General features: G+C 45.3%; 2 protein-coding genes across 2 annotated transcripts in view; one reads left to right on the top strand and one right to left on the bottom strand.

The window, feature by feature from the left end:
* LOC146179162 (uncharacterized) overlaps positions 1-5,667 on the top strand; it is a 60,845-nt gene extending 55,178 nt beyond the window's left edge. Inside the window, exon 24 of the mRNA XM_084578836.1 lies at positions 4,532-5,667. Within this exon, the coding sequence (XP_084434962.1) occupies positions 4,532-4,680 (149 nt within the window). The 3' untranslated portion in view covers positions 4,681-5,667. The remainder of the gene's footprint in view (positions 1-4,531) is intronic.
* LOC146179161 (kelch-like protein 30) lies at positions 4,860-14,542 on the bottom strand. Its single transcript, XM_084578837.1, has 3 exons — positions 13,470-14,542; positions 8,957-9,187; positions 4,860-7,335 (listed from the first exon to the last, which is right to left on the bottom strand). The coding sequence occupies exons 1-3, from the start codon at positions 14,377-14,379 to the stop codon at positions 6,875-6,877; spliced, it is 1,602 nt and encodes a 533-aa protein (XP_084434963.1). The 5' UTR covers positions 14,380-14,542; the 3' UTR covers positions 4,860-6,874.
* Between the last annotated feature and the right edge of the window lie 379 nt (positions 14,543-14,921).

Genomic DNA, 14,921 nt, shown 5'->3' with positions numbered 1-14,921 from the left:
GTTAAAGAACCCCAGGTGGTCAAAATTTCCAGAGTCCACTACGGCGTCTCTCATAGCCTGAGTCGCTTTGGGACGTTAAACCCCGCAAACCAAACATACACACATGCACATACATGCGTACATGATCTCAAGGTACATTATCTCACTTAAATAGATGCACTCCAACTACTCATTAGGGTGTTTACCGCAATCTTCAAAGATTTCTAAAAGTCAAAACGTCCTCGCTTTCGGGCGCAAAGAGGCTCAAGAAGCAAGTGAAAATATTGAACAGCACAACGAGAAGTAAAAAACGCTGTTTTGCATCGGCTGTTTGGTTTCCCTAGTGAAAAAACCCCTATGAGTCACAATAACCTCATACAAATTCTCATACTAAGCTCATACTAAACTCGTACAAATCTCATCATCTCATACAAATCTCATAAAGCAAGGCGTCCGTGTGCTGTGCGATGTCAGTGCACGCTAAAGAACCCCAGGTGGTCTAAATTTCCGGAGTCCTCCACTACGGCGTCTCTCATAGCCTGAGTTGCTTTGGGACGTTAAACCCCACAAACCAACCAAACCAACCAATCAGCCTATGAGACACATATGAAATTGTATGACATTTGTATGAGTTTAGTATGAGAAATCTGTATGAGGTTACTGTGACTCATACAGCTTTTTTCACTAGGGTTGGTTTAGATATTTTTTTAAATACTCTAAGGAGAATTTTGAGGGCGCCTTTAATCGCGGAAACTTGATCTACACGCTCGGTGCATTCATGCGGAACAAATAAAAAAAATGTCCTGGTACGTGCGCCATTGGGTCGAGTTTTGGCCCGCCGGGGTGGTGCAGTGGTAAGACGCCCGACCACTGTGCCGGAGTACCCGGGTTCGAACCCGACCTCGGCGGACGCGTTTCGATGGAGGCGAAACGAAGAGGCGTCCGTGTGCTGTGCGATGTCAGCACACGTTAAAGATCCCCAGGTGGTCGAAATTACTTCGTAGCCCTCCACTACGGCTCCTCTTTCTCTCTTTCCACTTTCACTCCCACCTCCATCCCTTCCCTTACGGCGCGGTTGCGGTGTCCACAGAAAACGTGAGACAGTTACTGCGCCTTTCCTTTCCTATAAATAAATCAGTTTTTGGGTCGCGTTTTATGGTGTGCTATGTCGGTGAATCATATATTATAATAGTTGGTTCAAGGAAGAGAAAGGCGTAGTATCTGTCACACTTGTTCTGGGGACACCTGAACCACGCCGTATGGGGAGGGTGGAAGAGAAAGTGGAAAGAGAGAAAGAGGTATTGTAGAGAGCTACAGATCAATTTCGACCACTTAACGACAGCACAGTAGTCAAGTTAATCACTGCACCACGGCTGCGGGGCACTATGTCAGTGCAAGTTGAAGATCCACAGGTGGTCGAAATTATTTCGGAGGCCTCCACTGCGGCATCTTTCACATTTTCTTTCTCACATCAGTACTGGGAGGCCTCCACTGCGGCATCTTTCACATCTTCTCTCTCACATCAGTACTGGAAACACCCCCTAGACAAAAACCCATCGAGGATTGTGACTGATACTGCGCCGTTCCTTTCCTATGAACCATTTTTTTTTAAATGTGACTGTAAATTGGTTTATAGGAAAGGTAATGGCCCCGCCGGGGTGGTGCAGTGGTAAGACGCCCGACTACTGTGCCGGAGTTCCCGGGATCGAATCCCGGCCTCGGCGGCTGCGTTTCGGTGGAGGCGAAACGAAGTGGCGTCCGTGTGCTGTGCGATGTCAGCGCACGTTAAAGATCCCCAGGTGGTCGAAATTACTCCGTAGCCCTCCACTACGGCTCCCCTTTCTCTCTATCCACTTTCACTCCCACCTTCATCCCTTCCCTTACGGCGCGGTTCAGGTGTCCACAGAGCAAGTGTGACAGATACTGCGCCTTTCCCTTCCTATGAACCAACCAACCAACCAGGAAAGGTAATGCGCTATATTTGTCACACACCCCGCGGCTGACACCTGAACCGCGCCGGGAAGGGAGGAAAGTGGGAGCGAAAGAAAAGAATAAATAGGTACATAGTGGCGGGCTCCAGAATAATCTCGACCACATGGGGATTTAACGCGCGCTCGCATCACTCAGCACACGGACGCATTTACGTTTCGTCTTCATAGGCACCCGCCACCGCTTCGGTGGCGGACGACGGCTGTTGCGACCCGCGTCTTTCTCTCTCCCTCTTCTTGTTCTTTCTTTTTATTTTCTCGAGGCAGTGGAGGTGGCTTGTGTTCTTGTTGTGGCTGTAGGAAGAAGGAAAAGAAAATGCACGGGCCTGCTACTGGCTGTGTAGCTGAGCCACCTCCGCTGCCTCGTGCGGACAGAAGAGAAAATAGACAAGAAAATAGAAGAGGGAGAGAAAGATGCGCGTCGCAACAGCCGTCGTCCACCACCGAAACGGTAGCGAGTGCAATGACGGCCTACAACAGATAAAAATATGGTGGCAAGCTAGCCCCCGCCGCAAGCGGCAGTGACCTACCGTCCCAGCCCCGTAGGGCCAGGATCAGCCACCCCTTTTTTCTCGCAAGCGGCAGTGACCTACCGTCCCAGCCCCGTAGGGCCAGGTTCAGTCACCCCTCTCTACTGTAGCATTCGCCTCCTATAGAGAGGATATAATGGTATTTACCGGACTTTGCAAGTTGGGGCGCATTTTTCAGCCCGGCTCTTAGGCGCCCGTTTTTGAACTGCGCGTCATCTGCCACTGCTGGCAGGCGGCAGTGGAGAAATCCTCCCACGTTTAGGGCAGAGGTAATACGCTATAACGATTACAAACAGATCCTTGATATCAGTGGAGTAAACTGCTGCGGTTTGCAAGTTTATAAGTAATAAGATTTCAAATTGATGGTCTAGAAGAAAGGAAAGGCCACTATCTGTCACACTTCTGGATAGATATCTGAACCATATCCCGTAAAAGAAGGGAGGAAGGAGGGATTGAAAGAAGAAAGGCAGTTGTGTTTAACGTCTCAAAGCGATTCAGGATACAAGAGACCTCGTAGGGGAGAACTTCGGAAATTTCGACCACCTGGGGCTCTTTAACGTGCACTGACATCGCACAGCACACGGGCGCCTTGCTTTTCGCCTCCATCGAAAAGTGGTCGCCGAGGCCGGGAGCCGCCGAAGACGCCCGACTACTGTGCCAGAGAACCCGGTTTCGAACCCGACCTCGGCGGCTACGTTTCGATGGAGGCGAAACGAAGAGGCGTCCGTGTGCTGTGCGATGTCAGCGCACGTTAAAAATCCCCAGGTGGTCGAAATTACTCCGTAGCCCTCCACTACGGCTCCTCTTTCTCTCTTTCCACTAACTCCCATCTTCCGCTCTTCCCTTACGGCGCGGTTGAGATGCCCACAGAATACAAGTGAGACAGTTACCGCGCCCTTCCCTTCCTATAAATCAATCAATCAAGGTGATCGGGTTCGAACCCCGGTACAGTAGCCGGGCGTCGTAACCACTGTCTCAAGAAGAGCTGCCATAGCGCAGGGCTCGGTAACGTTCTTGAGCATGTTTATTTGCTTAACTTTTTTCTTTGTCATTTACCATTACTAATTCGGTATTGCTGAAGCTGCATGCATAATACGACTCGCCATGCATACCGTTGCGCGTAGTGGCGGAATCGTCTAGTTCGTTTCAGTGAAACTTCCGTTGTCGGGACGTAGCGACTTCATAAAGGAAGGAATCTGAGAAATCTTTAATTTCGCACGAACAGTCCTATCTGGTAGGCAGCTCAGTCAAGAATCACCTTTTTCATCCTGCCATTAGTTTGTTAGAGCGCAAGAACGCAAAAACGCGTGCGCCAGTCCTTTAGGAGCTATTCACCGAACTGCTTAGGTCCAACTCCATAGGCGAAACCTGCTTGCTGAAATCTTTGCTGCTGACATGAGAATATGACCACTGGCCAATATATCAACAGAGTAGAATATGACCAATTCCCAGCTTAACATAGCTTTTTTTGACGGAAATTGAAGCTTACGACGGGTTCCGTCGCGTACGTCCGGCATTGAGGTACACTGGTACAGATCAGTAAAGGCGTATAGTAGCAGGCGTCGCCTGCACGTGCATGGTGGCCCTACGTACGCATCCTTTGGACTTTTACAGTGAGCTAGCCGTTTTCCGTCATGTGTGTAACCAATGCTGAAACCTGGAAGAGGATGAGGAGGAAAGCGGAGCAGTAAAGATGGAGCGCGAGCGGGAGGCACTTCCGAGTGGACAGACGCCAGTCCTACAGACGTGCGTCACTCTTGAGATCGGTGACAAGGGCTGCAAAAAACCACCTGTAGACGAGCAACATCACCTTTTAGGTGAATCCTCTGTCCACTCACATTGCCGAGAATCGAAGTCGTTACCATTTTTGCCTATTCGTCTTATTCGTTTCGCGGTTCCATTCTGATGCTCTGTCCGTTACAGCCAAGATTAAACGGACCGCGGGTGATCACAGTGAAAGAAAATCAATGAAAATCATTATCTTGATATTGCAGCGACGGAACCAAACTGACGCGTTGTTTTCCCGTATTTCAGGTGGCCTCGGCGGCTTGCTCTTCGGCATGCTCATCCTCGGTCTCGTGCTCGGCGTCGCGGGTCTCACCGCATTCAACTACTTCCGGTCCCGACGAGGAGGAGCGGACAACACCACCGTGCGCTTCATGCGCCACGAAGACAACAGCTAGGATGCATCCCTCCCTTGCATTTTCATCACGTACCAATAGACGGGCCGAACAAACGAGCTTTTTCTCCTGCCATATATCACCTTTCACAAAGGGCGGATGCGTGACAAAACCATTAGTCGAGGATCCCCGAAACATACAACTGAGCATTCTAAACAAAAACACTTTCTTTAGGCACATAATATCCCTCGCTATCAGCCCTTGAAGTTATAGCAGCAAGAAGTGCCTCCGTCACAGATCTTTGCAGCAGATTAGCCAAGAACTTAGAACAAAGTGCGGTAACAAAACTGTATTGCATTCACTACAACAGTACAGTGCACAGCCAATTTTGAGTTCAGTAAACTGCACTGCTCATGTTGTACAGTTAACATGTGTATTTCGGAGGTAAGAACCTACATAAAAATGTACACAACTGTCAAAAAGGGCACTACATAAGAAAACTGTGAGAACAGAGCATAGCATGATGCCAGTTTTGTTCACAGTAGTATGAAAATTGCTCTTAACGCAGTATTCTTCTAGGTGACTGCAACTTTATGCAAAATTTAAAAGCTACACAACTTTTTAGTCTTTGAACTCTTTGTTCTGCATAATGCACAATCTAAACTCATTGCATGATTTTTACAGGGTCATGAGAATTCGCAGAGGTGACTTTTGGACACATATCTGCCAGGGTTGAACAAGAATGAACAAGGCTCTAGCCTCAATTTTACATTCAGTATGGTGCTTCTCGTAAAAAGGAAGGTACCAGTTAAAAAGCTGTCCCTGCATCAGTTAACTACAAGTGATATCACAGGGTGTAGCCGAAGCACAGAACATACAGCAGTAAAGAAAATTCATTTGCCCAAGTTGTGAACTGTTTCCTTTACGTGATGAATGCGGTGCATTTTCCTTCTCTTCCCAATCCTACTACTATTTATTGTGATGTCATGTTGAAGGAGGGGTGTTTGTATTTTTATACATTTGAGAAATAAAAGCCATATGTCATTGCAATGTGTGCTTTCTTGTGTGCATGCTAAACCATGCTAAAAAAGTTTTCTGTCATTCTCCACAGTGCGCACTAAGCTGTGGCGGCTGCATGAAATATTCAAATGTGAGCAGAATCAGTGAACTAATTACACTGATATCAGAAATTAAATCTGCGTGCCAGCCTAACACAACCAAGCTTGACCTGCACCAAACTTGACACCATGCCTGCTGCTGCTGGTCAGCTTTTAATAAATTCCTTACAGTATCTGTTTACAACCTTCAAGCATCCATGTGCGCCGAAAAGTTCACAAAGCCAGCACAGATACAAAAGTGCAAGTGCTTTTAAGCAAAATAACTGCAAAAGTTAGAGCGCTCAGGCACAACAGTGCTAGAGAAATTCCTCTGTTGTGCTTCTGATCCTCAAGTCTATGACAATGATCGCTGCACTTTGCACTCAGTATCAATCAGGATTGTGATTTGCAACAACTCTTAGAGAGACAGCAAACTAAAGGGTGATAAAAACCCCAGTTTTTACCTTGCATAGCAATAGTTGAGCTTGGTGATCATATTGCTGTATAGTTCATATAACTAATAAAATAGGCGTGGGCTATAGGGTTTGACACCAAAAAATGACTCCGGCTAAAAAGGATGCCATAACGAAGGCCTTCAGATAATTTTGACCACCCAGGGTTTCTCAACGTGCACTGACACCACGCAATAGACAGGTTTCTAGCATATCGCCTGCACCGAAACGCAGTCGCCACAGCAGGGCTCGAACCTAGGCCCCCAGCTCAGTAGTCAAGGGCCCTAATTACTGAGCCACCACGTTAGAGTATAATAAAATAAAAACTGCTTAATGTGACTGAAAAATGCAAGCATCCACAAAAATACCCATGGACTGTTTTTTCTTCAGAGTGAACAAAAAAGTAGCACTCCATCCTCATCTAGCTTAATGACACGCCAGAGTTTACTGAAAGGTAACCAAGCCAAACTTTGCGGCATACAAATGCACCATCACAGCAAAGCTCCCAGTAAAACAAGAAGCGGGCAGTGATAAAACGTGAGCTTGATGTGTTTCAGTGAGAGGACCTTGACTGATTTGGTCAGTCATACATGGCTGGCACTGGCAAAAAAGGAGGAGTCTGGTAGTACATCCTCAGACTGTGTGCTGCACTTTTCAGGGCCTCAACAGCATGTCAATATAGCCAAACAGCCAAGACTTCCAACCCAATCAATCACCAAGATCAAAATATGGCATTCCAAAGCAACATTCAATTGACACATTGCACAAGCCAATGTTCAGTCGCTGCTGCTCGTCCGTGTCAAAATTATACACAACACCTGTCCTCAAATCCTCCACAAAGAAACCGATTCCATCATCAAGGGCACAGCCACACAGCAAGGATCGGAGTGAGATCTTCGGGTTCGCATATTCTGAGAAGGTTCTTGGTTCATGGAATGTGTACCAGTTGTCAGCACCCTTGCACACCACAACAGTCCGGTGGCTGCTGAATGGTATGGCAACAGTCTGTGACATCGAAAGTGTGTCTGACACTGAGTAGATTGGGTGGTTGGTCTCGTGGCTGTTTGCAGGGCATGTTGGGATGATGCACACTCGATTCTTCAGGTTCACAATGGCACTGGCATCGATAGCTTCGTCTTTCAACAGCTTAGCTCCTCGCTCCCACAGTCCTGGAAGACAGAATGGTGTTGGATTTTTCGCTTTCTTTTTGTCACGTTTTCAAGCACGCATGCCTTTCAGAGCTGACACTATGTATGGAAATTCTTTGCACTAGGAGAAGCAGTCTTGAGAGTGAGAAATCTGCTTCACCTTGTATATGTCGGCATAAATCCTCAGCTGCACTTGTAAAAGTGATCAAAAACCTGTATGCAAACAGGATTTTTTTTTTTTACTTTTTACTTGCACATATATACTTGCATGTGCTTCCCGGTGCATATGTTGCATTTTGTACCTCTCTCCACTATCCCATCTTCCACCTTTGCCTGCCTTATGGTTCCTCTAACCTTTCCCTTTACTTCATGACTTTCATTTTTTTCCAGGAACAGTTGAGCTACCCAACAAGTATGCGGAAGTTTGAGGAGCTGCTGCCCCGCCCTTTTTTTATGTTTATTACACCAACAGAGAGGAAAATGGAGACACTAATTCCAGCTGCAGTAGTGGAAAACATTCAATGCAGTGGTGCCAAACAATGTGCAACATGGTCCTAAAAAGTTTGGCGACTGTCATTTAAGCACTGAATTCACCTGCCATGTTCATTTTCAGTATGCAAAATAAGTTGCTTAGTGTCCACGTTATTCTAAATGCCCTTCAGAACAAAGACCCTAGCACCTAGTTTAGGCAGTAGTGGGAAAATTAAACTGATTGGTATCCTACTTTTTTTTAGAACTTGTATCAAGCTGAGTGGGCACAGCTGCCTCGATGGATGAAGCAATGGAGACACACCAAAGGTACCAACTGACACCAAAAGCAAGTTTAAAAATGTTGCGAAGACAAGACCACTGTATGTTCATGAAGACATGTCCAGCCCATTGCTGTGACGAAAATAGTTGCCACACTTCTCCCATGTTTTTGAAACCGGCAGTGGGGGACTACAGATACAATGCAATTCAGCAACACACATTGATGAACGCAAACTCTCCCTACGAACAGAAGCGCTCAGCAGATGATACAGTACTGCGTGATTAGTGCCTTATTGCAACCAAAGCACAATCAGCGCCCTTAAGTGCAACATGGATGAGCTGTAGCGGCAAAAGCTACATTTACTAACACGCTTGCATGCTTACGCTTACTGCATTTTTCAGCAAACTTAAGTGTCCCTGAGCCATGCACTTTTAAAGCCTGTATAACCTCAGCGCACATAATTAAGGCAGCTGCATTTGCAATTAATTTGTGAATAACCTTTAAGTGCACACATATGCGAAGAGAAGAATATGGCACCAGGCCCATATGACCTATAACATTTTATATTTTCTCCCAGGGTGATTTACCCCGAATAGATCCGCAGTGCCATGTTTCAGATGTTTCCTGGCAAAACACTGCAACTGAAGAACAAGGCACGTGCACCACAACGAGGCCAGAAAAAGAAGGTGTAGATCATAGGTGATGATGCTACAATGTAGTGCGCTAATATGCAATGTCTAAGACATAACTCATACGTCTGCACACACGAGCTAGCACACATCATCCAAAGTCTCAATTGATACAAACCTGACAGCTTTCACAAAGCTAAGCAGCAAAGGGATCAGCTGTCTCCTTATTTAGAATATGCATCAATCCGCAGGTTAGGCTCACCGGTAGTCGTGTCATAGATGTCAACGCTGAAGAGTCGCACACGGTATCGGCCAAACCCTCCACAGAGGTGAATTTGATTGCCCACAACGGTTGCCTTGCAATGTCTCCTTGGCTCAGGTAGCATGGCAACCTGAGTCCACCTTGACCGGACATGACACCAGCGAAGAACATGGCGGTTCCAATTGCCAGATCCGATGCCATATTCACCGCACAAGAAGTAGGCATCTTTGCCTGTACCAGGCACGACAAAGAGAGAAAAATGAGAAAAAGCTCTACAGATAAAAGAAAAACACAATACTGCAATAGCAAAGCTGGCCAGCAAAAAGCTATGCCGTGACATCAACGAACAGTTGAGGAAAGGGTCTTCGCACCATAAGGTACCATCTTTGTGAAAAGTAACCATGTGATAAGGTTTGTTTGTGAGCAGTACAGTGAGGCACACATGGCCTCTTCCTAATTTGTGTAAAACAAGGAGACCACCTGTCCTCACCTTTCAAATCCTTTTATAGTTTCTAGGAGTGCCAGAAGAGTTCCATAATATGGTTGAGAAGAAAACTCCATTGCTTTGTTACTTTTGGGAAAGATGGTACACGCATGGATTATTACATTAGGTGTTCCAGCAAACAAATTTCAAATTTGTTTAAAATATAAAGTCTTAAATATGATAATTTCAGCAAAATGCTCTCAACTGCGGCAGATGTAACTAAGTGCAAAAGCTGTTCTAACTGTAGCAAATTAACAAAGATCACTAGTTAAATTTAATTTATTTATTAGCACAGTGGTGTGGTTAGTGGGAATGGCAAGCTCAAAGCTGGGGATAAGATAATGCCATATTAGCTTTTTAAACGAAAATAAAAGAAAGCTTATTTTTCTAGCCCTGCAGTGCAAGAAGTGACAGATTGTTTTTTTTTTTTTTTTTGCCACAACACCAAACACATTGGACGTGCAGGAAGCTCACTGGAAACGGCACATCCACTGGTAACATGTCACAACAACTATGGTGACCAATTTGAAAAGATTACTCTATTGTGCCTTGTCACGCACTTTCCTTTCTTTTGTCACTCTCAAAAATAGTGATTGCTGTTGGTAAAGACTATTTGCCTTGCAACAAGTAACAAGGCAAAAATATGTACATGATGTAGCACAACAGATAATGTTGTTCGAATTGTGCATTGCCACATGTCCTAAGCGTTTCAACCAGTTTCAGTGTGTTTAAACCAGTACGCATCCAATGCATTTAATTTCGCTTTTGTATGGAGAAAATGCGCCGGATTAAAGACTTTAGGAAATGACTCTTTCTTCACTTGAAAATATGGCATTGCCTTGTCCATGGTTTTGAACTCTCCGTTGGCACTAGCCATTCAAATGTGAAAATTAAAAAGCTAATTGTTAAATTTTAATTAGCTATAAATTAAGGCAGCTTTCACAGTAAATTATGCCCAAAGTGGCTAAGAGTTTACTCTTGAAATAACTTCATTTCTATTTCAAACTCGCTATTCTTTTAGGAGTCTTCATTATGTTTGCCGAAACACCCAGTATATGAGAAGCTAAAGTTAAAGAAAAGTTACTCCATCATTTGAACAACAATTCTAACCAATTTGAAGGTAAAATTTTCAAAATACCCTGTGTAGCAAATCCAGAAAGCACTGGAGGTGTTCCCTATATTCAAACTTGCAGTATACAAACACAAACCCAAGCACGCTGAAAAACATAATATAGCAAAAAGGGCAGTAACAATCAAAGTGTGTTTAGATTCAGTATTCCAGTTTTTTCTGGTCAAATAAAGTGATCATGAAGAACTGGATGCCTAAATTCACATAGTGCTCAACGGGTCATTCTACTGATTGGAAAACTCCATCCCCATATTAACGAATACTCGGCTATGGGGCTGCGAAACACGGCAGAACTATTTAAAACTTAGGTTTGGTTTCTAAAGTTAAATTTTCCAAGGCGACTCAGTCTATGCGAGATGCCTTCACTGATAGTCCACGTCTGCAAACAATGCCACCGTGGACACGACATACAGCTAGTATAGTAACTCTATACAGCCCTATGAACACAGCAACTGCAGCGCCACCTAAGTTACATGAAGAGCATGTCAATAACTAAGATACATAGATTTTGTGAAAAACTATAATTGAGAGTACCAAAATAGCTTAAAATAGACTGAAATGAATAGATAAAAAGTAAGTAAATCCGGAGTCATCTACTGCAGATACAACTGCTGATGGCAGCGCCGCTACAAGTACGGTGGCATCTTTGGTTGTGTGGTTTTCTGTTGTGAACACACTTTAAAAGCGAATAAAGAAAGAACAAAGAATAAAAATAGCTGTAATTTATTGAAACAGAAAAAGTTGGCTGTCTTATGTTGATAAACACACAAATGCCTGTCTGTATGAAGCTGTGGTATAGTCATAAAATGTATTACTTCAGACGCCTCAAAAAGAACAAATATTAGTGGCAATGAAAGCAAAAAGTATAGTAGTGCCATAGTTTGTTAAAACCTGACTTTCCTGATCAATTTAAGATATAAATTCCTGGTTAAACTCAGAGTTCTTTTCTCGATATTGCCACCAAGTGGTAAGATCTAACAGAATATGCCCATACTTCATACGTTACAGTGATTCATACGCGATTCATACGTTACTGTGCCGTAGCAGCCCTGAGTGTGGAAAGTGAGACGGACGGTACTCTGCAGAAAAAATATCTAATTACTGTCTAGCAGGCGAAATTTGTATTTGTTTTCAGTACGCCTTTTTTGTCGACCATCAGTCATCATCGCAGTTGCCGCTTATGGTTTCCAGCATCGGGCTACATAAAAACAGGCGCATGCACCGATTGAAAAAATCTAGGATCTGAAAACTCTGGCTATGAAAAATGCCGTAGTGCACGGCTCTGGAAAATTAGACCGCCTGGGGTTCTTTAACGTGCCCTGACATCGCACAGCACATGGGCGCCTGGTTTTTCGCCTCCATCGAAAAACGGCCACTGCAGCCGGGATTTGATCCTGCATCCTTGCGAATCGAAGTTGAGCGCCGTAACCACTGCACCGCCGTAGCGGGCCATTATGGTACTTTTGTTTACTATCGTTGCTGTTTGGTTTACTGGCACATAAGGTGTCAAAGCTATCAGGTGATAATTATGGACATTATTTTTTATTACAGCACGTCATACTGCAAGGGCCGAAGCAGTAAGTCCCAGGAAAGCTCAGGCTGCCAGTTATCTTCACAAGATTGCAGGCACACAGGAAACCATTACAAAAAGGAGATTTTCGGCTCGGCAGCGAAAGGATTACATAGCAAATGAGAATAGACCTACAGTGCAAAAGCTTGTTTTGTTCTGACAGCAAGCAAAACAAAGCTACTTGTTTTAAGCCGACACTGTCCGGCAGCTGAGTCATTACTCGGAATTGTCACATTCATGACAGAATCATGGAATGTCAGCTACCTAAAAATACTAGCGGCACGCGAGACAAGCTATCATCCCTGTCCCCTTGAAAAGACACCACAGCATGCGATTTTTCGAAAACGTTTCTGTCTGGTATAAGCGGTGTCACTGGCCTGGAGGCCTCCCAAGCGGTAAACGAGGATTAGCCACCCAAAATGTCAGGATGGCTGCCAAAACACTATGATGATGAGTTGGGTGATCAAAATTAGCCAAACACTTAGAACACAACCACAATGCTGCATGTATGTACAACTCAATCTCCTCGTTCATTTTGCCTGTAGCTTTAGAATCCAAAGAGCAGCTAATATTTTTCAGCTTCATACTTAGTTGAGGGATGGCCCAATGTTTAGGGCATCCCCTAAAGTGGAATAGATTTGTAGTAGTGAATAATTACTCATCGCCAGCCATCCAAGCGTAGCCATATGGCTACAAAGAAAAGCTGTACAGCTTTCCTTCTTAGCCCTACGGCTGCGCTTGGATTGATGCTAATGAATTTAGGGATTGTGTTAGTTGTCACGTTGCTAGCAAAGTTAAGTCGTAATATCACTCCTGTTACTCCGCCGTGTTTTCATTTCTCTGCTCAAACAACAACTTGTCGACATCTGCTTCTGTAAATTCCTCTCAATACAATTTTTGCACATTAAGCAAACGTTGGTTGTTTTCAAAGTAACATGCTTCAGAAGCTTCCTGCAGTTGCCTCATTTATTCAGGTAAGTAAGGGCCTGATACACCACTATCATTGCACAGTTCTACCGTAGTGTCAGTGTCATTGGTGTCTCCCTGTAGCATTTCATCTAAATCAATCAAAATTTCATCTTCAGTTACTGAAGTCTTCAGTCTCTGCCTTCAATGCGAAGGTATGGATTGAAGTTATGTTATGTCATACATGGCTGTCAGAAGAAAATATTCAGTGATTACAGGCACTTAATGCGGCCAATTTCAGCACAGTGCATACGGGCGCTTTTGCATTGAAATTCGACATTATGACCTCGGACACAACAATCGAATGCAGTAGTTACAACCACGTCGTGGTTACATCGCACAAAGCGACACTTGGCAAACTTACCCACGGAGCAGATGACGAATCCTCGAAGAAGGCATTCCGGTCGGTGTGCCGACGGCAGAGGCGATTGAAACGCAAATGCGGCGGCGTCTTCACTCCGTCTCGGCGCGCAATACACAGCAAGCCTAGCGACTTGATCCGACAGCAACTCAGCCACCACGACAGCCGGTCGAACAATTGCTGACCTCGAAGGTGCGCCCGCAGCGCGCTGCAGGGACTCTCGCCACTTGTCCACCGAGTCTTCGCTAAGGCATTCGCTAAGTAGGTACTTTAGAAACGAACTCCATTCCGCCGAATCCCGTGCGTCCAGCAATCCGTGTCTCACGCACGAGGCGACCGCAATAACATCCCCTACCGCGCATGAAGCCGATGAAGTCGCATTGACACACAGCCAGTGTTTCGCTGCCCTCACAACAGTTGCTTCACTCGTGACGTTGAGCGTGTCATTTGACAACACAGTTTCGAGAAGCGCGCGAGGACAACCGGCGAGCGAGTCGTGTAGAGCGAACTCCTCAAACTCCCACAGTAGAACGATCAGTGCGGCTCGACACAGCTGCCGTACGCCGTACGCGTCGCCCTTCTGCCAGGTTTCGACCGCGTTTGCGAGGCACAGAGTCCGGAGCAAGTGATCAACGCAGTCATTCTGCAGCTGCTCGAACTGAAACAGGCAACCCGCCCTAAGCAAACGGTTGACGTTATCGCTCACCACCTTCACTGTGCGGCCCTCGGATACATCGACGAGTACCCGCAAGGTATCCGGTTCGATGTCGCGTATCTCGATCTCATCGCAAGAAGATTCTTTCATCCCCGATGCGAACATGGCCTCGAAGTAAGGCGAGCATTTTGCGAGGGCTTGACGGGACGCCGGGAACTTCTGGCCGCCTGACACAATAATCACGCTGTCGCAGGACATTACGGATACTCAAGCGCTACTCAAGTGGTGAGCGCAGAGAACTTCTCACGAAAACTCCGCTGCTTTATGCAATAAGGCATAGGCAAGTATTAGCTGACGACTATCAGTCTAAAACGCGTGGACTCCAGCACATCTAGCACATCGTGACATGCACCATGACAGGACTCTGGGCAGCATATGAGCATATCCCGTCTTCGTTTCGGTTTCGGAAAGTCAAAGAAATTATTTCGTGATAACGCTCGTACGTGGTGAAACAGTAAAATTATTGCGAGTTAAAGCACAAAACATAAGAGCAATGCAAATGTGCGAAAAGCCACATTTTTTTTATTATTTATTCACTCTAAGGCATTGGTCGTACAGAGGTCCCATCCATCGCATCTACCTTGGACGGGAAATTCTTTCCGAAGGTACGTGGAAAAATGGTGATACTAAGGAGGTTATGTTATACCGTGTTTAAGACGTTTAGATACCGTGAACAGCTATATAGCACGGGTCCTGCGGAGGAAAATGTGCAGGGCAAAATTTGAGGAAGTGGATATATT

This window comes from Amblyomma maculatum, chromosome 9, assembly GCF_055883805.1.
Source record: "Amblyomma maculatum isolate TAMU_Amacu chromosome 9, ASM5588380v1, whole genome shotgun sequence".
Classification (NCBI taxonomy): Eukaryota; Metazoa; Arthropoda; class Arachnida; order Ixodida; family Ixodidae; genus Amblyomma; species Amblyomma maculatum.
The sequence above is the reverse complement of the archived record's forward strand: the minus strand, read 5'-3'. Positions and strand labels throughout refer to the sequence as shown.